The 21858-nt window shown below is 43.0% G+C and overlaps 2 protein-coding genes across 2 annotated transcripts in view; one reads left to right on the top strand and one right to left on the bottom strand.

Annotated features, from left to right (window-relative positions):
- Positions 1 to 743: 743 nt before the first annotated feature.
- Positions 744 to 6016, top strand: LOC119744603 (serine/threonine-protein kinase pink-1, mitochondrial-like). The gene is made up of 8 exons (XM_038220628.1): positions 744 to 1435; positions 1874 to 2317; positions 3050 to 3174; positions 3299 to 3493; positions 3749 to 3915; positions 4628 to 4752; positions 5114 to 5356; positions 5566 to 6016. Exons 1-8 carry the CDS (start codon positions 1004 to 1006, stop codon positions 5869 to 5871), a joined length of 2037 nt encoding a protein of 678 aa, XP_038076556.1. The 5' UTR covers positions 744 to 1003; the 3' UTR covers positions 5872 to 6016.
- A 2032-nt stretch (positions 6017 to 8048) lies between these two features.
- LOC119744602 (ubiquitin conjugation factor E4 B-like) overlaps positions 8049 to 21858 on the bottom strand; it is a 32748-nt gene continuing 18938 nt past the window's right edge. The window contains exons 15-28 of the mRNA XM_038220627.1: positions 20807 to 20896; positions 20257 to 20362; positions 19273 to 19511; positions 18512 to 18639; positions 17851 to 17952; positions 16868 to 16985; positions 16341 to 16458; positions 15865 to 15991; positions 15397 to 15541; positions 14799 to 14933; positions 14475 to 14666; positions 13143 to 13311; positions 12125 to 12271; positions 8049 to 10663 (exon numbers count right to left, since the gene is read on the bottom strand). Of these exons, the coding sequence (XP_038076555.1) occupies positions 10605 to 10663; positions 12125 to 12271; positions 13143 to 13311; positions 14475 to 14666; positions 14799 to 14933; positions 15397 to 15541; positions 15865 to 15991; positions 16341 to 16458; positions 16868 to 16985; positions 17851 to 17952; positions 18512 to 18639; positions 19273 to 19511; positions 20257 to 20362; positions 20807 to 20896 (1875 nt within the window). The 3' untranslated portion in view covers positions 8049 to 10604. The remainder of the gene's footprint in view (positions 10664 to 12124; positions 12272 to 13142; positions 13312 to 14474; positions 14667 to 14798; positions 14934 to 15396; positions 15542 to 15864; positions 15992 to 16340; positions 16459 to 16867; positions 16986 to 17850; positions 17953 to 18511; positions 18640 to 19272; positions 19512 to 20256; positions 20363 to 20806; positions 20897 to 21858) is intronic.

Genomic DNA, 21858 nt, shown 5'->3' with positions numbered 1-21858 from the left:
AGACCACTACATTTTTTCCCGCAAAATTGTATGATTTTTAAAGTATCAATTATGAAATCAGGACCATCAGAAGGGCATGGCCTGTGTTTGACCTAACAGAGAGGAGACAATTTTTCCTAACGGGGGACAGAACATATCCGGTCCCGGCGGTGGACAGCCATTCCGATCAGACGGAGGAAATTCAAATTCGCGGCAGACTATTTGCAGGGCGGGGGTCGAAATCTCAGGCCACACCCCTCTGGAAAATGTGCACCCTTTCTCCTGCGGTGATCCCTCCTGCCATCCCACCGGCTCCCCCCCCCCCCCTCCCCCCACCCCAGCGGCGTAATTAGGGTTAAACGTCTAGGGCAACCTAGGGGTGCACGTTTCAAGGGGCACTGAAGGCAACTGATAAATTGTTTTTGTTCAATTCAAGATTTTAAATGGGGGGGGGGGGGCACCGGCGGGGATGGACTTCCGCTGGGCCGGGGCACGTGAGTCCCCCCCCCCCCCCCCCCCCCTGTGCCCCACCGTTACGCCACTGCTTCCCCTCCCCAAATGACTCAGTCTAGTCTATCGGAGCCTTACCATGTCCACGAGTTGGTCCACTGTCTTCAAGCCAACACAGGCCTAAATCGAGTAAGGATTGTGAAGCGCATGAGATGTGTCAAAACTTCACCGAACTGACTGGTACGCAAATCTAACTGCTGCTGTCATACCTGAGCACAAGAGGGCGCGCTTTAAGTGATATCATTGCTAAAAATAAATCTTCCTCAGTCAGTTTATTTACGTACGACGTTTCGGTAGGCGGTACGGTGGATGTCAACCATTGAGTGCTCAAACGGAAGAGAGAAACAATCATTCTTCAAAATTTATGGGCCCTTTGGGGCCCGAAAGCTAGCAATTGGCCCGGACAATTTTCTGCTCAATAACCAACCGTCTTTTTACTTATTTTAGAGTTAAATTTCTTTGAAGTCAGAGACCCGTTTCCTGTGAGTTTTTTTGACTGCGTTGAAATTGCATCATGTCGTTCCGCGCTGCCTTCGTTCGACTGAAGCAGCTCGCTGCCGAAGTTCTGGCTCGGAAACGGGTTTTACTCATCACCGGAAAAGCCCACAAGCAGGAGGGACTACTTCAAGCCGCGCCGCGCCCCCTGCCCAGGAAGGACCCAGCAACACCCGTCAACCATCTACAGCGAGTTTTCGTCGGCTACCAGAGCAACAGCGCAAGCTGGGCCGCCCAGCTGCGTCGGAACGCGGCACTGCGTTTGATCCAATCCCGCTCTTTGGTCGGGAGGGGCGTGGGAGGGCGGGGCCGCCTGCCCATTTACGCCTTCCTGGGGCTGACACTGGCGGCCGGGGAGAGGAGCGTGTTGGAAGGAAATGATGGTGCGATGAATGAAAATGAAAAGATGCGGGGTCGGTTGCCATTGGAGACGTGGTGTGAGATTGTGAGGGTAGGCATCCCTGGTTAGAGATTTGAACAGAAGAGGAAAAAAAGGAAAAGAAAAACGACCTCAACTTCAAAAATGTTCCAAAAACATTTTTAAAAAAAAAATATTGTCATTACATTTATTTAAAATTTCCATTTTTATAAACAAACAAGATGTAAATATTGTCAGCTAAATTTTACATTCGCTTAAGAAAGACTGATTTGTTCCGAGTATTTGTTAAGCACAGTTTCATTTTTGGTTCTCGGTTAAATTTGTCACATTTGTCAACTACAGATGCAATACATGAGACAAGTATTTCAGTCTTTTTTTACAATAAAATGTCTTTGGTGAGACTTTGAGAGGGAAAATAACTTGCACTTACAGAGTTTTTGAAAGTTTTCATTTGTATGCATCTAAATGATTAGAATTCCGAATGAGGTTTTTTTTAATTTTTATTTTCAGGGTGTCTTCCAGAATCAAAGGCCTAATGATGAACTTCAGTGTCCTGCTGATGAAGAACCCTTCCCATCAGACACTGCATCCTACGACATCTCGGACCGGCTCCTCGGTAAAGGCACCAGCGCGTCCATCTACGCTGCCCGGCTGACACCACTTCCTTCAACAGAGGGAGCTGTTGACAATGCCATGGGCGCTGAAGAGGATGTCGGCGGAGACGATGGTCTTAGCTTTCAGGAAGATGACAGTGAAGACTGGGAGATGGTTTCCAATGAGACAGAAGAGCGTCTCGAAGAGGATGCTGCTGGTTCGATGGAGTTATCATCTTGGGAGAGTCTTGATGATGTCGCCGATGCAGACGATGATGTTGTGGTTGAGGAGAAGGAGGAATCCAAAGACGGTCATCCTGTAAAGGATGAGGCTGGCGGTGGTTATGACTTGGCACTGAAGGTGGGTATGACTGGTTTGCACCGTGCACGTGAAGTTCTTGAGATTAGATGAACATTATTTCAACTCCACTGTATAGGTCTCTTTCAAAGACGGCCATCTCTGTAAGAGAACGCAATCAGGCACGCATTGGGCAGTGTTGAAAATGTTCCAAACGCTCTCACTTGTTCCCTCAAATGTGTTCTAAATACGATGCAGCAGGTGCACGGAAATGCAAGTTGACACTCAAAATGCCGATGCACGTGGCTGGTCTGTAGGAGATGACATCATTTGAAAGAGACATAAGGCCTACCTAATCTGTTCGTGAGCTGTATCGTAATTCCAGCATCACCACAGTGTTTAACACTAATTTAAAAGATATAGTTCATGTCAAAAATGCCATTCACAAACACTGCAGTCAACATGTGCAAACTGCAAAACAAAACTTGAGGGAAATTGTATAGTTTTGCACAGTTGTGAGCTGTAAACCATTGCGGGCTGAAAGCTGTAATCCTGGGATATTTATATCACTTTCCACACCCCTGTTATTATTAACAGTATTTTTACTAAAATTATGTGTGTCACAACTTCTTTGCTGCCTAAAAGTAAGATTTTTAGGACTCTTGCATGGAACAGTTAAAAGTAAGATTTTACAGAATTTGAGGAACAAAAGACGGAATTTTCTCACATGTAACATTACCATACGTATGTAATTATTGAATTCCTTTGCATTTGTCTTCATTGTTCTTTTTCTAGATGATGTTCAACTATGATATTGCTTCCAATGCCATTGCGATATCCCGTACCTTTGAGAGGGAATACCTGCCTCTATGGCCGAGCCTTGAAAGCGGTTCCTTTGGCGATTTCCGCTGGGAGAATGGGTAAGATACAAGATGAGACATTGCCCTTATCTCAGTGGCTAACTTGATTTTTTGTTGAAATTTATAGAAGGAAAAAAGTACTTCTAATGGTTATTGATTCCCTCCCCCCCCCCCCCCTTCCCAGGCACAGAGCCAAGAAGAAAGATCACCGATTCCTGCCGCCCCACGCGAACATTGCGGTGATCCACCACGTGTTTGTTGCCCCCACGGTGGCCCACGACTTGGAAGAGGCACGGACCCTCTTCCCTGCTGCGCTGCCAGCCAGGCTTCACATTGACGGGATGGGACGGAACCAGACCATGTATCTGGTGATGAAAAGGTAGCTATTGGCTAGTGCCATTTCCGAAACCCTGGCTTCAATTCCAGTTTCGGCTTCAGGCTAGTTGAATTAGTTTTGGGATAAATTATGACTTCAACTTTGGAGAATCCAGCACAATAATGGGTTCATTTTCTCTCACATAAACTTCATATGACACAAAGCAAGAATTTGAAGGTCCGGTACATTCCTTGTACGATTCTTGAAATGAGTCCCACAGCAAGTGACAAGTGCAACCGGCAATTTCCCTAAATCTAGGTACGACATGACTCTTGCTGAGTACAACCGGAGCATCGGCTGCCCCACCCAGCAGGTCGCCATGACGATTATCGCTCAGCTACTGGAGGGCGTGGCCTACCTGGTGCGTCATGGGATAGCTCATCGCGACCTGAAGAGTAACAACATCCTGGTCGAGCTGACTGAAGGTAAGACTGAACTATTCTGACTCAGTGCACAAGCACGCCCTCCTGTGGTGAAAAGGTTTGAACCACATTGGACCACAGCGCCCCATTTTAGTATCCGGTTCGTTACTATAAACGTCATACACGCGCATGCACCTCTGATAACTAGTGCCCATTGGATAAATGCTCGAGTTGCGTTAACTTCCGATTCCATTCGCGCTATGCTACACTGTGTGAAGTACACATGGTTGCATTGAGATGACTTCACACTAACAAACCAGATAGGACACTGCTTGGTATGCAGTCAATGCAGTGCTTATATGATGGTTGTCCATGTTAACCAGCAAGGAAAGAGCCTTTTTTTTCAGGCTGCATCCAAAATACTCAGCTACTGCCAGGCAATTACTCATGTACCTTTGAAACTGACCGAATCCAGATCCCATGCATTTGTTACGTACAGCTGGCAGAATTCCAGCAATTGGGACGCAGCCGTAAACTGGCTCCTCCCCTCTTTCCAAATTTTGAATGGCGGGAAAAGAAAACAACGTTAATTGCCGTTGCTAAAAGAACATTTTTATTGTGATGTCCCTCACAGGCCACCCTTTTTTTTCCTTCAAACTATTGTTTTAGCTTTGATGTCCCTTATGGTTCACCATACAAATGGGACTGAAAAACATAAAAAGAAAAGTGATAGACTAGTCTACAGTAATGTGGACTTTTTTTTCATTGTATGAAGGGAGCCCTCATGTGGTCATCGCTGACTTTGGATGCTGTCTGGCTGATGATGCAGTAGGCCTGCAGCTCCCCTACCCATTAAGACACATGGAGATTGGTGGCAACAGCGCCCTCATGGCTCCAGAGGTGGGTAAAGAAAAAGTGGCTGTCACACTTTGTCTGATTAAGACTCGATTACGGCTATTCAGCATAGAGCATCAATGGCAAAAATTGAAGCCGCAGCAAAAATACCTTTCAGACACATTCTTACTGGAGCATGCAAGTTTTGTTAACAGTAGAAATGACAAGGAAGGTCAATAATGATTTCGCAATGTGCCTCCCGTCCCGAAACCTCTTACCCCTCCCCAACCCCCTCCTCCCTCTCCCCAACCCCCTTTCCCCCCCAAAAAAAATCACCAAAAAGTGACATTGGTTTACTCTGTCTTGACAAATCTGGAAAAATTGTTTTAACCCAAAGCTGGTAATAACATCAAATTTTACTTTCCAGGTCAAGTTAGCAATACCAGGACCGGCCGCAAAAATCAACTACACAAAATCGGATGCATGGGCAGTTGGGGCCATCAGCTTTGAAGTTCTGGGACTTCCCAACCCGTTCTATCGTCACGGCGACAACCATCCAGGGCTGGACAGTGCTCGGTATGAGGACGCGGACCTCCCCGCTATACCGGACAACGTGCACCAAGGACTTGGAAAAATTATCCGCCTTCTACTGAAGAAAGATCCTTCAGAGGTGAGCCCACTTCAATTGCGAGTTAATTTACCTTGGGTCTGATTTTATGATCCAAACCTCACGATTTTTTCACGAGCTTCGTCAATTTTACTGAAACCATAACAATTATACAAGCAGTTCAACTTCAGAGGCGATTTTTGCTGACAAACAAAACTGGCACCATTAAAACATCTAAACACTGCTCTTTGTTGAATTCTTTTTCTCAACAGCGCCCATCAGCTACGGTAGCAGCCAACATGCTCCATTTGTTGCTATGGCAACAGCCGGTTTTTACCGTTGCATCGTGGGAAGGATCCAAACTGGTGCCCGCCATCTCACTCCAGAAGCAGCAGATGGCAACCTGGCTACTGAACCTGTCAGCCCGCGTGCTGAGTCAGAGGTCACCGGGGGGTCAGACGGCCAGTAAAAGTCAAAAGTCATGGCTTGATGACACACAGTACCAGCTGTGTTTGACCTTTCTGTCTCGTGTGACCTCTAGTGACCTTATGACAGCAGCAAGGCGTTTAGTGCCGTAATGTTTTTTCATGGATAACAGACTCGTAAACCAATGCATAGTTGCTTAATAGCGGGATACTCTTGTTGCCAAGTACATACCTACTTTCACTGCAGCAGTTTTTAAGACAATCAGTAAAAGTTACTTGATCCGATCACCAGTTTTCTATTAAAGCTATAGTCCATCATTTGCAGCTATCCGAAAAGTAACTGGCGTAATTACTGTTGAAAACAAACTTGGTTGAAAGATAGTAAGGGGACTAAACTCCCTGTGAAATTATTCTTTCTGGGAAGCTGTCATTTTGAAGTAATCAACGAAAGAAGGCCTTTCCAACGGTGATTCTTAAGAAGCACCGTAGGAAAATATAAATTAGTAGTTCGTTTTGTTATTCAGCGCAGCGCGCACAAGTATTGGAACGACGCACACGCGCGCGCGGTTGTTATAATTTGTCGGATCAGTGCGCGAAGCCGCATATAGCTGCAATTCAAAACAATTCAAAACATGATTCAGTAACTTTTGATTTGAAATTGAGATCTTAGAATGCTGCTTATCTCGGAATGTACAGCTGAAGCTTAGCTGAAACTTCATCAGGTTAGTTGCTCAGTATCCTTCATTAGATTTTGAACACTTTTGTTGCTTCAAACGAACAAAATGCACTAATTACAAATGATGGACTATAGCTTTAACAGATTTATTTTTGAGTAATTATTGCTTTTAGTGAATTAGGACAACACCAAAGTTTTATTTTGCAAAGAATTTCAAGTGTTCTTTGTCATTTAGAGGTTTTTAAGAGTAATTCCAGCACAATGAAAGGAAATGGTCATGACTGCAGGGCTGGATTAAGTGTTCTGTAGGCCCAGGCCCCAGTGTTCAGTAGACCCTACTCCGCCCTATTCACCAGCATCAATTGCATACTGTACTAAGCAAACCAAGCCAAACTGGTAGCTTTAACAGGTAAATTCTGTACGTTACTGTACATGCAGCTAAGCTAAGTCCGCATCAGTTGGTGAAATAGAAAATCCTGAGAGAGACGCTAAAACTTTTAAAAACTTTTCCTGTGTGTGCACGCATACTGAAATTTGTATTCTTGTGGAGACATTTCTTTGTTCTCGTGTAGTAAAGTTTTCGAGTTTGAAAGTGAAGTTTCAAAATGCTGTCATTTTAACCAGAATTAATTTCCTTGGCTGAAATTCGGACTTGATATCCCTTTTCTAAAACTTTTCCATTTGTGACAGATCAACCCACCTTGAAAATTCCTAATTTTTGAGTAAAATCCATATATCCATTTCGTGAAAATCTTGTGGAGACGTATTCATCTATAGAAATTGCCCTGTGGAGACGTATACAATCTTTTGTTCCCCATTGTGTGCATGTCTCCAGAGGGCACAGTGTATCAGATCACATGGGTGCGTTTGTTTTATGGCACACTGCGGTATTTTCATAGGCCCTCAAGTTTTTCGTAGGCCCTAGGCACAGTGCCTGCTGTGCCTATTGGATAATCCGGGCCTGCGTGACAGAGCCAATTTACCGTATTTAATTAACGATTCAGAGAAAATGATCCAAAACGCCTAGTCGGTAATCTCGTTAACCAATGGCCATTACTAGATGATGGATGTATAAGATTTTGAAAACACCGTTTCACGTTTATTCACGGAGCTCTAAAAAGCCGTGTCACGGGCTGGCATTGGCCATCACCTACAAATATTGCAACTGTAAAATTCACCAAGTCTGTAAGTTTCTTTAACCCTAACGTACCTGAATCCATCAAAATCCACACCCCTGTTTCGGGGGATTTCGGCGGATTCAGGATACCTCCATATTGCACAAACTGGGGGATTTTGATGGATTCAGGATTGTAAGCCTAGCGGAACTGCAGGATTTTGATGGATTCAGGATGCCTCCATATTGAGCTGTTGGGGGACTTTGATGGATTCAGGATTGCAACAGATTTACTCCCGGCTAACTGGTGGATTCTGATGGACTCATTGGCCACCAAATTATTTTTGCATGGCAAAATTGATGGATTTTGGCAGATTCAGGATACTTTCTAGTAAATATACCCTAGGGGTTAGGGTTAATAACGTATATTTTTCTAGCACGCTTTAATGCTTAATCATCTTAACCAGTTGAATAAGAATTAGAAGACAAATCAAAGTTTACAGCAAAATGCAAAGAAATAAAAACAGCAAGAAACTAATATTTGTTTTTCACTGTCCACTCTTTTAATATTGACATTAATTTGCATACAACGGATCCTCTTCAACAACTACTAGAGTACAAAAGAGACATTCCTTTCTCTAAAATGCCTTTGTTCTCACAAATATCTTCAAAAATTCAATAATTTAAATACATGTAACTGTTTTGGTAGTCAGTTTTCAGAGCGAGAAACCCATGGCCAGGAAGTCTGAATACGAAGTCAATCATGAAACACAAGGAATGGGAAAATATGTAGAATAGATATGTAGAAAAAGGAGGTGCATGTATTAGATATGTGGGATTTTGAAACAAATAATCTTTAAAGGGATGCATGTCTTTTTGTTTTGAGTGCTGTTTATACAAAATACACCCAAGTACAACACAAATTAAGGGAACTGGCGTGTTGAGCAGTGTTCTTTGTGCTTGCGTTAAAGGAGTGATAATTTAAATGCATTTCAAGTGAAAGCGACAAAACAGCATGTTTATGAAGCAAAGTTTGAATTAAACAACAAGTTCGTGTACAAAAAAATGTGTTGGCACAATTGTCATTGCACTTTGTATTCTGTTATATGTGGGCTAGGAGTACAAAAAGTAAAGAGTTAAAGTGAAACTTGACTTGAAATATTCCAACAAATGAAGACGCCACATTTACGAAATGTCGACAAACTCATCAAAAAAATGGTTGTTTGTAAGTTTCCCAAATTCTGGATGCACACACGAGATAAAGGACCCTGTATAACTGCTTTAAGTCAGTGTTCTTGTTGAGTCCATCACAAGTTCAGTCACAAGTCCAATCACAAGTAAATCGCAAGTCCTTTCCCAAGTCTCTTTACAAGTTACAGTGGACAAACATTATTAGTTATCCCACGAGCACGAGTGGAACATGGAATAATGTAGTGTGTCTGTGTCCCACATGCCACGTTTCCAAAGGCCGAGTGGTATGTGGTACGCACTACATTTTCCATGTTCCACGAGCGCAAGTGGGATAACGAACTTATCTTCAAGCGAACTTGATACGCATTCAAGATGAAACACACATGCTTACACAAACTTTTCAGCGGTTATCCTGTTACACAGGCGTCAAGCGGGAATGGCGCTCGCATCTTGGAATAGTGTGATTCGGGGACTGCGATATGGACCGTGATATTAACTACATCACACTGGTGTTGCCATGGATCGACCAATCAGGATTGAGAATTCAACTATGCTTGAAGATTAAGGCATATAAATCAGTTGCATTTAACCAAACAAGTAAACTACCAAATTATTATTAAATATCATACTGGTACCAAACTGCCCATGAAATTATTCTGTCTGGCTTGCAGTCATTTAGAAGAAATTCAGAAATGTAGGTGTTTTCTAACAATCACTGGATTGATTTTTAATTCGTGATCAAAAGGTTGTGCGTAGTTTTCACAGCTTTCTTGAAGAGTGTAATATCAACTGAGCTGAGACCTTCAACAGGTTAAGTTTTAAATACTCCTCTGTGGATTTGGAGTGGTGTTATTATTGGAAACAAACAAAAATTCCATGAGAAGTAAATGATCCCACGCCTTTGTCACGTTTCGTTTGAATTAGCTTGTGACTTGACTTGGGACAAGATGACTTGTGATTGACATGCGAGGTCTTGTGATGACGTGATGGATTCAACTACATATAAAAACACTGCTTTAAGTACCTTGTGCTCTCAACAACCGAAAAAGTTTCCTCTTATTCCTTACGTGTTCTTGTGGGGAGTCACTGAGTGGACAAAGCTCATTCTTTCACACTGGTGGTGTCCCCCACACTTAAAAATATCACAGTGGAAGTAATCTGATGTGTGTTCAATACAAACAAGAAAAAAGTTTGAACCGTATCTAGCCAACAGATTTTGTCAAACACTTTCTTCTTTTAAACAAATACATGTAAACCCTTCAACTCCCCCCCCCCTCCCATCTGTCAATTTTGAAAAAGATACCCATTTTTCAGTCGCAGCCTATGGTCTGATTATTAAACAATGGCGATCAAAATCATAAATTACTCAAATGTCTGACTGGCCTTTTAAAAGTCCATTAAATAAAGTACATTCTTTCAGTATCCAGAATTGTTAAAAATCCTAATTCATGAAGCGGATTTCAAAAGTTTGCGAGAAATCTCCAGGACGTCTATAATGGACCAAACATCACATCGCACATTTCCCTCAGTTTTTTATTCCTCGAAAACTCCAAAAGTTGTGCTCCCCAAAAGGTACCGGCTGTCAAGCATCTTAGAAAAATACTCTAACTCCAAGTGGCCTGTTTTATATTGGAAATGGGTTCAGGGGCTCCTATTGGACGAGAGTACGGCTGGTACCCTTCAACTGTTCCCAAGCCACTTTGAATATAGTTTTGACATCCAAACTTGTTAGTTTCTCCTTCGTTCCAAAACTCCTAAATAAAGCGCATAATTCTGAGACTGAGAAATACACAAAGCATGTTTTGGAAGAAACTTCTGAAAGAATGGTTGTTGGAAACTTAAAAGGTTTGACGACTAAGACTGGAGGTTTTTTTGAAGGAATGGGGTGTGAACTGGTGAATCTTGTCACAATTTGGTCTTCTTGGCTTGGATCCAATCCACGATTCTTTTCTTGAGATCCGTTGCTATAGAAAAGAAGAAACCAAAAAAGAGTTAAGAACTGTACATGATCAAATGGATTTTTACCTATAAGCCTTTAGGCACGGGTTTTGATGAAAAAAGGGTTGAAAATCTCAACGACTTGAAGTAGAAAAGTTATGGTTTAAAAAAAAAAAAAAGCATTTCCACAGATTAGAAAGACCTTGCCATTTCTATTCTAAAAGAAAACACCGAAGGAATTTCAAATACAGACATTTTGAGCATTGGACACTCGTTTTAATATTAGGGTGATGCATCAAGCACAAAAATTATGCTCAGATCACAGAACAGAGAAATCGTGTGATGGTCGGGGAACACGTCCCATAAGTTGAAATTGTTATACTCTTGCAACTGGTGATGTTTTTGAGCGCCAACTGATGCCGATCGTTTCAATATCGTCGCAGTTACACTCAGGTTGCACAAAATCGGCGACTGAGTTGTTCCCGACGGTCGTAGCTCAGACGCAGCTTTATCCTGAAAAGTTAGTCGCCGACTGATCTGTGTCGTCGCAAGGTCGACCTGCGGCCGGCTTTAGGCTTGAACGGGACTAAATCGTGCGCATAAACCACACATTCAAGGGCTCTAACTCTCTAGCTGCTGTTGTTTAAAGGTCTAGAACGTGGGGTGGGGGGGGGGGGGGGAGGAGGAAGCAAGCCTGTCTCACTTCATTCTTGTTTGGCTGAACCTAGTCTTGGTCAGTGACTAAATGTGACCTGTTCTGTCAAAATCAGACTTTTCTGGGCAGAGATTTTTGCATATTGTTAAAATGTGTTCTGTTTCCTTTTAATAGGTGGTTTAATTTTTTAAACCTGTAATTCCTGGGCATAGTTATGCTATTTTGAAGTTCATTGTGTCGAAAAGTAGAAAACAGAGAAAATGGCCACTAACGTCACAAACCAGTAATTTCTTTAACTGATATACCTTAACAAATCATCAAAAATACTATAATTAGAGATCAAATTAGGGTTTCAAACTTTTATAGTATATTTTAGACATGCTCAGGATTACAAATATGCAAAAATTAGAAAATGGAAAAAAAATCACCCCCACAGCGTTTTTTGGCCCTATCTCAATTTCAACCTCTGCCCAGAAGCGTCTGCTTTTGACAGAACAGGTCACAAATATGCAAAACCCTGCCAGGAACACGGTGTTTGTGCCCTTGGGCAAGACTCTTAACTACAATTGCCCCTCTCCACCCAGGAGTATGAATGGGTTCCTGTGAGGGTAGAGGACTGAATGTGCGCTGATATCAGCTGCTGCGTTGTCTAGTGGCCTGATGAACGGGGGAATAATTGTAAAATTCTAAGGAGTATGAATGGGTACCTGTGAGGGTATATGACCGAATGTGTGCTGCCTTGTGGTCTAGTAGCATGATGAACGGGGAATATTTGTAAAGTGCATTGAGATTGTTGATACGATGGAAAGCACTGCATAAACACTACACCTACCTGGTTCCAGCATGTCACTAGTGAGTTCCTGTCGATTGAAGGGATCGGTCTGAGAGTTGAGCAGATGGCGCTCAATGATCTTCCTCTCCATGATGTGTCCCGAGGGCAGGATGACGGGGTCGTACATGATGGTGTTCATCAGAGGGTCTAAGGATGTTAACATGATGAACACAAATGTAACGCCACAACATGATTGGTTTGTTAGAAAGCAATAAAATGTAATACAATGTAGTACAAAGTAATACAATGTAATACGATGTAGTAGCTCAATGATCTTCCTCTCGATGATGTGGCCCAAGGGCAGGATGACAGGGTCGTACATGATGATGTTCATCAAAGGGTCTAAGGACGGTAACATGATGACCACAAATGTAACACCACAATATTATTGATTTGTCATATATTGAAGTATGCATACCACATACAGTGGAACTTAACATAACGAACACAACGGGGCCCACTACAGATTGCATGGTATAGTGGTATTTTGTTGTAGCAATTCTCTGCCAGCAAAAAAGGAATATTTGTACAGCCAAATGTTCGGCACTGTAGTTTTCATATCACAAGCTCAACCTAATTTTATAAGTGGATCAAAGGATCTTATAAGTGTCCAAGGAGTACATAAGTTGACCAAAAAAAAGCATATGGAGATTTTTTTAAAAGTACACAACTCTTTAGTCCCACTACCGCCCCAGACCGCCCTGCCTATCACTTCCTGCATGGGCCAAAACTCAATGGTTTCATAGATTCTTCAGTGAATAAATACAATGTAATAAAATGTAATACAATGTAATACAGTGTAATACAATGTAATACAATGTAATACAATGTAATACAATGTAATAAAATGTAATACAATGTAATACAATGTAATACAAAGTAATACAATGTAATACAATGCAATACAAAGTAATACAGTGTAATACAGTGTAATACAGTGTAATACAATGTAATACAAAGTAATACAATGTAATACAATGTAGTACAAGTGCCGATGGGTTCAAGCTCAGTATCTGACCTTTGAACTCATCCGGCGCGTCGTCATAGTCCAGCTCCATCTGCTGGTTGCGGGAGGTGATCTCCTGGGCTCGTTCCATCAGACGGGAGAACTGATGAATCTCGGACTGGGTCTTGAGCCGGGATAAGATGTTCAGGGCGTCGCTCACCAGACCAGGCCGAAAGGATCGCTGTGTCATTTTAATGAGAATGAAAAGTGGTCAGACAGGTTTTGTGATTGTGACTATCATTATAATTTTAATACTTCTGGTAACAATTATAATTACAATATGGATTTATAAGTAAGTGTTTTTTTCAGCAAAACGAAAACAATTCCCATACGGATGCATGTGAATTGTTTTCCTTTTGCTGAAAAAAAAAACACTTTCTTTTTTTGTGATCCGTGGACAGAACTTTAAAACTGTTTGTATTCAAAATGCCGTAACTTGGAAAGTACATGAGTGATCTGAATGATTCTTGTACTAAAAGAAAGCTTAATGACTGGGCTTTCATATCCTAGATTTGGAAAGTGCTACAGGCAAAACTTCATTCAAAAGTTGGTCCTGACATTTGGGATGCATTTGTTTAAACTCACCCTGTATAGCCAAAATATTAAACAAGATTAAACAAATTAAACAAACAGGTTATCAATGCGCACTACATCATTATTACCCCTGCTCACCAGGCCACTAAAAACAAAGTGAAGACCATCTCAGCTCCCTGGGGAGTATACAGCTCGACGCTGCCATATAAGTGCAACCGAATATCAAACACATACTTTCTGCCCTCACAGGTACCCGAAAGAAGGTGGCAAGTACATCAATTCCAACTTAAGCGTGAAGCCGAAGTTAGGACGAAGCCCAGATTTGGACAACCGTGTGTCTTAAGCATGTACCCACAGCTGGAGAAGCCATGGCTTCAAAAACACCTTGTTCTCAAAGCCTGGGGCTTAAAATGATTAACCTGAAGCCTGACGTTGAACTAGGGATGAAACCGAGGTTTCAAGAACACCTTGTTCCGCATGACAGGCGCCTAAAATCACGAAAAATGTGAAGCCATGGCTACAAACACACCTGGTTCACCATGTCAGGGACCTGCAATCATGAAACTGGAGCCTGAATCCGAAGCTGAGACAAAGCCAATGTTTGAAAAACACTCTCTGTCTCCTATGTTAGGTGCTGAAAATCACGCAACTGCAGACGAAGCCATGGTTTCAAAAACCCCTAGTCCCCCATGTCAGGCAATTGCAATCATAAAACTGGAGCCCGTAACTGACGCCAAGGCCATTACCATGGTTTACGGACATCCCCAAAATCTTGCTCTGATTGCGTTCCCATTTTGTGTTTGTCTTTACCTCATCATCTGCTAGTGCGATAGCCAGCTCCTCGCTGTCTAGATGCAGGTAGATGGTAGCTAGTTGGTCTAGCATCCGTCGGGGCTGGAAGCCGTACTTCTCCCGGTTCTCCACCTTCAAGTCGCTGCATTTGGGGCCGCACAGCTGCTGCAGGTTGAAGTTGAGCATGGCGGCTAGACGATCGCACAGCTCCTGTCATGCAAATAGAGACGAGACACGAGAGACTGTAAATTGTTGTAGCCAAGTCCACTTTGTATGGACTCCCTAACCCTGAGCCCCCTGGACAATTCCTGAGAAAAGAAAAACATGCTTCCAGCAACTCACCGGTCTGAGGAATGGTTTTTTGATCTCTTTCGTGAGGTAATTGAACATTTCTAGTGTCTCGTTGGCGAGTGTCAGATAGGAGCGACACTGCTTCTCATCCGTAGACAACTGGCGGGCTTTACCCTGTCTTTCCTCCTGTCAAAAACACAAAACAAATACATCAATTACCTGCTTAGCGCAAACCTGGGCCCAATTGCATGGCTCTGCTTACCGTAATAGTGAAAAATCCCTGCTTACTATAGCAGAAAATTCCGTGCTTACAGGTTAACAAGGAATTTTGGCTTCTGTGCATGCGTACATCCTGTAACTAAGGATTCTGTGCTTACAGGGTAAGCACAAACATTTTTCTGCTAGCACTGTTAGCAGAGAATGGTGATTGTAAGCGCGACATTCTGTGTTTAGCAGAGCCACAAAATTGGGCCTAGGTCCAGTGTGTTCAAAACCTCTTTGTTCATCATGGCTTCCTTAAACTTTTCTGCTAACCATCAAGCAATGCCAAATATTTGTCAAGCAAAAAAACCCCAGGTTACCAGCCAAAATGACATAGGTTTAGTATTGAGGGTGACTGGTTCCCAACCAATTCCCGCTAATCGCATACCTGGTCCAGTGCGTTCCAAGCCTCTTTGTTCTTCATGGCCTCCTGGACTTCGTGGATTCTCTTGAGGCAAGCCAGGCTCTCGTCCAGCAGGAAGGTGGTGTCGTTCATCAGCATGTTGATGAAACGTACAAACTCAGTCTGGGACCTGGCAACAGGGAATAGTGGTAATGCACTGAAAGAAGGTAGGGTGCTAATTCCAGAGTTCATACGTGGATCCATTTTTATGTTAAAAATACATAAAAAATAATGTGAACCCCTCCCCCCCCAAAAAAAAAAAACAGGTACAGAGCCAGCTGGGTTACAGGGGTATTTGTACATTATTCTGTAATATAGTGTTCATGATGGTCGGATTTCAACAGCGCCCCCATTGAAAGTATGGTACGAGAGGGGTATTTTAAGAACTCTGTAATTTATTTTATAAAACTGTCTTTTTGAGTGGTTTATCAGTAATCACTGAAATGTACTTACTCGCTGAATGTGATCATGGCGTTGCGATGCATAGGCAGTCTCCATAGCGACTTGAAGATGATACTTATGTGGTAGCGGATGCTGAATTTGTCATAAAACTCGCTGCTGGCTCCTGTCTGTTCAACATCTGGTTCAAAGGAAATTCAAAGGGAAATCAAAATACAAGCTGTGGTAAAACTGGCAAAATATTGCATGCTCACAAATAATGACTTGAGTTCAAGTCTACGAGTTTAAATTTTGCTTGATTCAACAGAAACTGGGGTTGTGTGCAACATAAAGGGTATCTGGAGAACTCTTAAGCCTAGACTCTCCCTCAAGTCTGAGATTGTAGGTTTGCTGACAGACTATTAATAACATTGGATCACCTATATATTTATTTATTATTTACATAATTCTTATTGTAACTGGGTAGCCCAATGCAATATGAAGCTGTTAAAAATTCATCCCCCAATAAATCCATTTCTCGTGGGCCTTACCAGTGTAGAATGTCATGAGTGCGGGCACCAAGTGATTCTGGGCCAGCGGATGATTCTGAATGGCCTCGTAGATCTTGGCCGTTCTTGCCTGGACCACTGGACTCAAGACGAATATTACCTGAAAAAAATAGTGATTTAAAAAGAATGTTTAAACTCTTTCCTGAAAAAAAAAAAAAACTCACAGAGTGGATTTTTCTTCTCCTTTTTAAAAAAATTATTATTATTGTTTTTTGGCCTCCGTTTGTGGAGTGCTTATTAATAAAAGTCACTAGAATCAGTTTTAGGTCGTAATACCTGAGAGAGCACAGCCATATTTTTGTTATAGAATACAACTACATTGGCACTACTGACTGTTTTATTTTTTTTTTTAATTTTGCAGAGTTTTCAAAACGTAACAGGGTCAGGACTAACCCTCCTGCTATTTAAACAGTCACAGACAGTGAAAACTCACTTCCACTTTCCCTGCTATACTTTTAACAAAGGCTAGTCACCAGCAGTCAGATCATATTTTTTTTAAGAACTTTTACCTCGACCATCTTGGCCACCAGGTAGGGATTGCGGATGCAGTGAGCTGAGCAGGCGATGACCACAATGAATAGCACCATGTCCTGCTGGGCGGTGTCTTCAAGAGCCTGAGGGCAGTGTCTGAGAGAAAGCAGCAACGAGAGGACACAAATGAAGAAATGACCAAATTGAAGCATCACTCAAGCAATTCAGACTAGTACAGTGTTAATTCAATGTAATCAACAGCAGATCCTTTGCGCTGCTTTCAGACAGGCGCGGCAGAGTCGTATCGATCACAATACATGGGGCCGTCTATAAAGCATGTATGCATGAAGGTGGAGGAAGGGGGGGTGTTAACATCGTGTACACAATGCGTACAGGGGGAGGAGGCTTCTAAGCCAATATGTACATACGCAGAGCGATAATTAGCATTTAATAATTTGTTTAGAAATCAATGTACTTTGTCATATTTAATACCTACCAGGACCATTTTTTTTAATGCATGGAAAATCATTATAACACTGTACACTTCACTCCTACCATTTAGATTTATCTTCCCAGTGCCGCCGCGCCTGTTGAGGTCATTAAAATTCAGGCGCCGCGACATTACTAAATAATAAGACTGCTTTAACTAGCTGAAAAGCTTAGCGCATTCATAATGCTTTGTAATGTACATGTTCATGTGCATTAAATGTACACCTGAAATGTACAATGTGCATGTATCTTACTTGTATCAATTTATGGAGTACGTACTTGTACAGGGAGGGGGGGGGGGCACTGTGTACGCCACGCGTACGGGGGGGGGGGGGGGGGGGGGGGGGGGACGTACTTTATACTTACTACGTCATGTGTACGTACTTTATGGATGGCCCCCTATTAGGAACGACTCTAGTTAACCCAAACAGATTGTGATAACACACCGGCAAAACTTCAAGGGCGAATTTTCCATTTATTATACCCACAAGTCGTGCCAATAGCCTGAGTGGGGAGAGGGCTGCAAACTTACTGTACGGTGAATAGAATGAATTCGGCAATGTCTTCGATGTAGTGTTCGGGTAACGTGGCAAACTCCATGGGCACTTCCTTGGGCAGAGGTAGACTGATTATCCTTGGGGAAAAGACACACAAAATGAGAATAAACGTTAACTTGGAACGGCTTTTCACTACTGATGACAAAATAAATATCACAAATGTGAGGAGCGGCTTCTGTGCATATGTAGTTTTGATTTCAATGTAAACAAGACTAGTTAGGCCACACAAAAAAAAGTCTCCGGTTTCTGGTATGCGCGCGCGTCGCTGTAGCCATGCGCGTCGGCAAAATGAAAACTTTTTTTTTTCAATGAAAGATGATGTCTCAAAACCGCCAAACTCACTGGTTTGACTGGAATCCTGCTGCTGCACAATTTTAACGTGATTTTAGATTGGGTTATGGTCAAGAATAAGCTTTGTGTGGCCTCTGTGGACTCCCATATATTTGCACTAAGTTTCGTCGGGCACCATTTGCAGTCATCAGCCGACATTTGAAGCAAAAAAATCAGGTAAAAAAAAAAAAAAGCCGCGTCGCCGCACCACTTTTTGGGCAAGCTCCATACCAGAAACCGGAGACTTTTTTGGGGGGGGGGGAGGCCTTAAGGAGTAGGTTTTTTTTTAAGTTGTGGATATCTTACTCTTGGTCCTTGGGCGTGAGTAGCTTGAGTAGCAGGGACATGACAGTGCCGTAGAATTGGAAGCAGTTTCTGAGAAGTGTCTCGTCCAGAAGACCAGCATCGCCACACAGCTTGGCTTTGTCCAGTTTCTGCAAAGCAATATTATCCAGGAGGAGTGGATGAAAAACATGCGGTGTAGGACTCTAAGTTAGGAACTTACTATTAGGAGTGAAGAACCAGTTGTCTATTTAATGACCATGAGTGTTACAGAAGTGATTTGATGTAGACAGAGTTCGACCAACTCCACTCATACGCAGGATGGTTGGGCTACTCAAGTCGACTATTTGTATAGCCTAATCCGGCAACCAGAATTAGAAGCTGTTGATTGATGTCGAGCTGAGTGATGTCACTCTCACGCGCTTGCTGCACACGTTCTTTAAGGCAAGGTGCTCGCCTATTTTGGTTTTTCTACTGGTCGAAGGATCCTGAGGCGCGCGTACTATCTGAGCACGACTCGTGCGAAGCCTAGTGCCACCGCAGAAAATGGCTGTCACCGGTTTAGTCTGTACCAGAGCCCGGGGCACAGTTTCATCGCCGGTTACCAATGCAGCAAGGAGCTAGGATCAATCAGTTTTGTGACAATGTGTTGACCAGCTTTTGACAGAAGGCATTCGTACCCGCCTATTTGTACGCAGGCGTAAGACACGTCACAAACCATTAGTTGACTAATGGTCCTCACCTAAGCTTGCACAAGAATGACAGTAAGAACACAGGAGCCATACCTTGATCTGGGACTTCCATTTGTCCAGCAGCTGGCGGTTCCGTCTCTCGTTGGGCGTTCCTTTCCACAGTTCCTCCGAGGTCTGCAACTCCTCCACCATGCGAGCCAGCTCCCGCATGCCCCGGATGCGCCGGGTGTAGTGACGGCACGCTGGCATGAGGGCCAGGTGCTGGCAGTGCAGGGTCAGGAAGTAACACTGGGTCGGGAACTTGGGCTCCAGCCAGATGGAAGGTTGCTTATCTGGAGAGGATGGGAGAACAAAGATGATGATGGTTAAAGAAGTCGGAGCTGAATTCCTGCAGACAAAATGATGAACTGGATTGGGTGCTAGAAGTTAGTAGTCAGGGGTTAGGAAGTAGCAATGGGTGTGGAACTTGGGCTCCAGCCAGATGGAAGGTTGCTTATCTGGAGAGGATGGGAGAACAAAGATGATGATGATTAAAGAAGTCGGAGCTGAATTCCTGCAGACAAAATGATGAACCGGATTGGGTGCTAGAAGTTAGTAGTCAGGGGTTAGGAAGTAGCAATGGGTGTGGAACTTGGGCTCCAGCCAGATGGAAGGTTGCTTATCTGGAGAGGATGGGAGAACAAAGATGATGATGATTAAAGAAGTCGGAGCTGAATTCCTGCAGGCTAAATGATAAACTGGATTGGGTGCTAGAAGTTGGTAGAAGGGGGGGGGGGGGTTGGGGTGGTTTGGAAGTGGCACTGGGTAAGGAACTTGGGCTCCAGCCAGATGGATGGTTGCTTTCTGGAGAGGAAGGGGGGGGGGTGGGGGGGGGGGGGGGAGATAAAGGTAATGTGGTTAGGTAATGTGGTTAGTCAGAAGGGTGCTCCTGAGATTAGAACTAACATGATGGCTTGGTTGCAAGCTTTGGTGTAACAGGATCAGTTATCTGCTATGCCGACCTTTCCAGACAGCAACTTTTCTAAAAATTGGATAACTGAATTTAGGAGAAGAAAAGAATTTAGGAGTTTGACTTACTGCATTCTTCAACCCACTCGGTCGCTTCCTGCGATGTGGCTTTTAGTCGGGTGTCCTGGGAGATGTCAATGAGAGACTTGGGATGGTGTGGATACATCACATCGACCTGCAGAAACGAAAAGGGGACAAGACTTTAGCGATACATTGGAATACAGACGACACTTAAACTTTAAATTTTAGGTTTGCTCTTCACTGGCATAATTTCATACGCATTGCGCATTCAGTGCCGCACCAGAACCTTTCAGAAAAAAATTTGCTTGCGTGGGACTCGAGCCCACAAACTCCTGCTTACTAGTGCAGTCATCTTAACACTCAACCACCAAGCTTGCCCTGATATAGCCGCAGATAACGCGATAGGTGACAGTTGATGATCATAAAATCTCAACAGTTAGATTCATTATCACACATCACTTCAAGAGCATAGCTGTGATACATATAGCTTCAATAGTTTCCTCACTACAGTGTATAGCACAATGAATGTTTAAAATTGGGTTTATAATTCACATCCCCCCCCAAAAATATACTATATGACAGAGATGAGCACCCTTACCTTGTCTAGTCTTATTTTCATACTCAGTTTCTGTAGCACCACCAGCAGATTCAGCATGAACCCATCGCCGGCTACTAGACTCTCATCAACCTGAGCAACAAAGATTGTACCAACAAAACTTACAAATGTAAACATCAAACACCTTCAGAAAAAAACAAAACTGCTTTACCCATAAAAAGGAACGTGTTTTCAAATCACAGACACACAGCTAGCTGTGTGAACAAAATGTATCTAACGATAAATGTGATCAAATTAGGTTTGCCCTTCACCAACGTTTAAACACTGTATACTCAGTGTGTTACCTCCCGAAATGAAAGTTGGAACAAATCACTCGGGTGGGACTCGAACCCACGACCTCCTGCTCCTCCTGTGATTTTTTTCCAACTTTCACTCGGGAGGTAACACACTGAGTATACAGTGTTTGAACGTTGGTGAAGGGCAAAACCTAATTTGATTTACATCACCCTGGCGCAAAAATTCCATCTTATGATGAATATGATAGAAATGAACCCTTCTTACTGAGCATTATGTTTTTCTTTACCCAAGTGCTTTGTGTGACTGAAGCTTATGCCACAACAACAGTGCAGCTACATGTGCATGCCACACAAAACTTGCAACAGGCTCATGTGATAATTGCCGTGTTACTTAAATAATTATTTTTTGCTGTGCAAAATATTTATAAGAGGGTGTGATTCTAAAACTTGCTTGTAATGGGAACATCAGTGTTTTTACAATGCACGCCACAAAGAAAAGGACATTGGTGGGTTTTTTTTTTGGGGGGGGGGGCGATACAGCAGATTTCTTGTAGTATACAAATACAGCATGGTTTGAGGGGAAGTAGTTGGAATTACTGGTCCCTCGGTGTAGGTCAGCTTGACTACCTCCCGACGCAAAGAGGAGGGAGGTAGTCAAGCTGACCTACACCGACATGACCGAGGGACCAGTAATTCCAACTATTTTCCAGAAATAAACCATGCTGTATTTGTTTTACTACACCTCATAATATTTAGTAGCCTCAGTGCCTTTTTAGTAGCCTCGCTGCCTTGTCCATA

The sequence above is a fragment of the Patiria miniata genome, unplaced genomic scaffold, assembly GCF_015706575.1.
Source record: "Patiria miniata isolate m_02_andy unplaced genomic scaffold, ASM1570657v1 HiC_scaffold_7, whole genome shotgun sequence".
NCBI lineage: Eukaryota > Metazoa > Echinodermata > Asteroidea > Valvatida > Asterinidae > Patiria > Patiria miniata.
Note: the sequence above shows the minus strand (reverse complement) of the source record. Positions and strands in the feature narration are given on the sequence as shown.

Excerpts from the sequence above, each read along its gene's own strand:
- LOC119744603 (XM_038220628.1), top strand. The coding sequence starts at position 1,004 with ATGTCGTTCCGCGCTGCCTTCGTTCGACTGAAGCAGCTCGCTGCCGAA. Across the intron at positions 3,494-3,748 it reads ATGTATCTGGTGATGAAAAG|GTACGACATGACTCTTGCTG; the intron begins GTAGCTATTGGC and ends CCCTAAATCTAG. Across the intron at positions 3,916-4,627 it reads CCTGGTCGAGCTGACTGAAG|GGAGCCCTCATGTGGTCATC; the intron begins GTAAGACTGAAC and ends CATTGTATGAAG.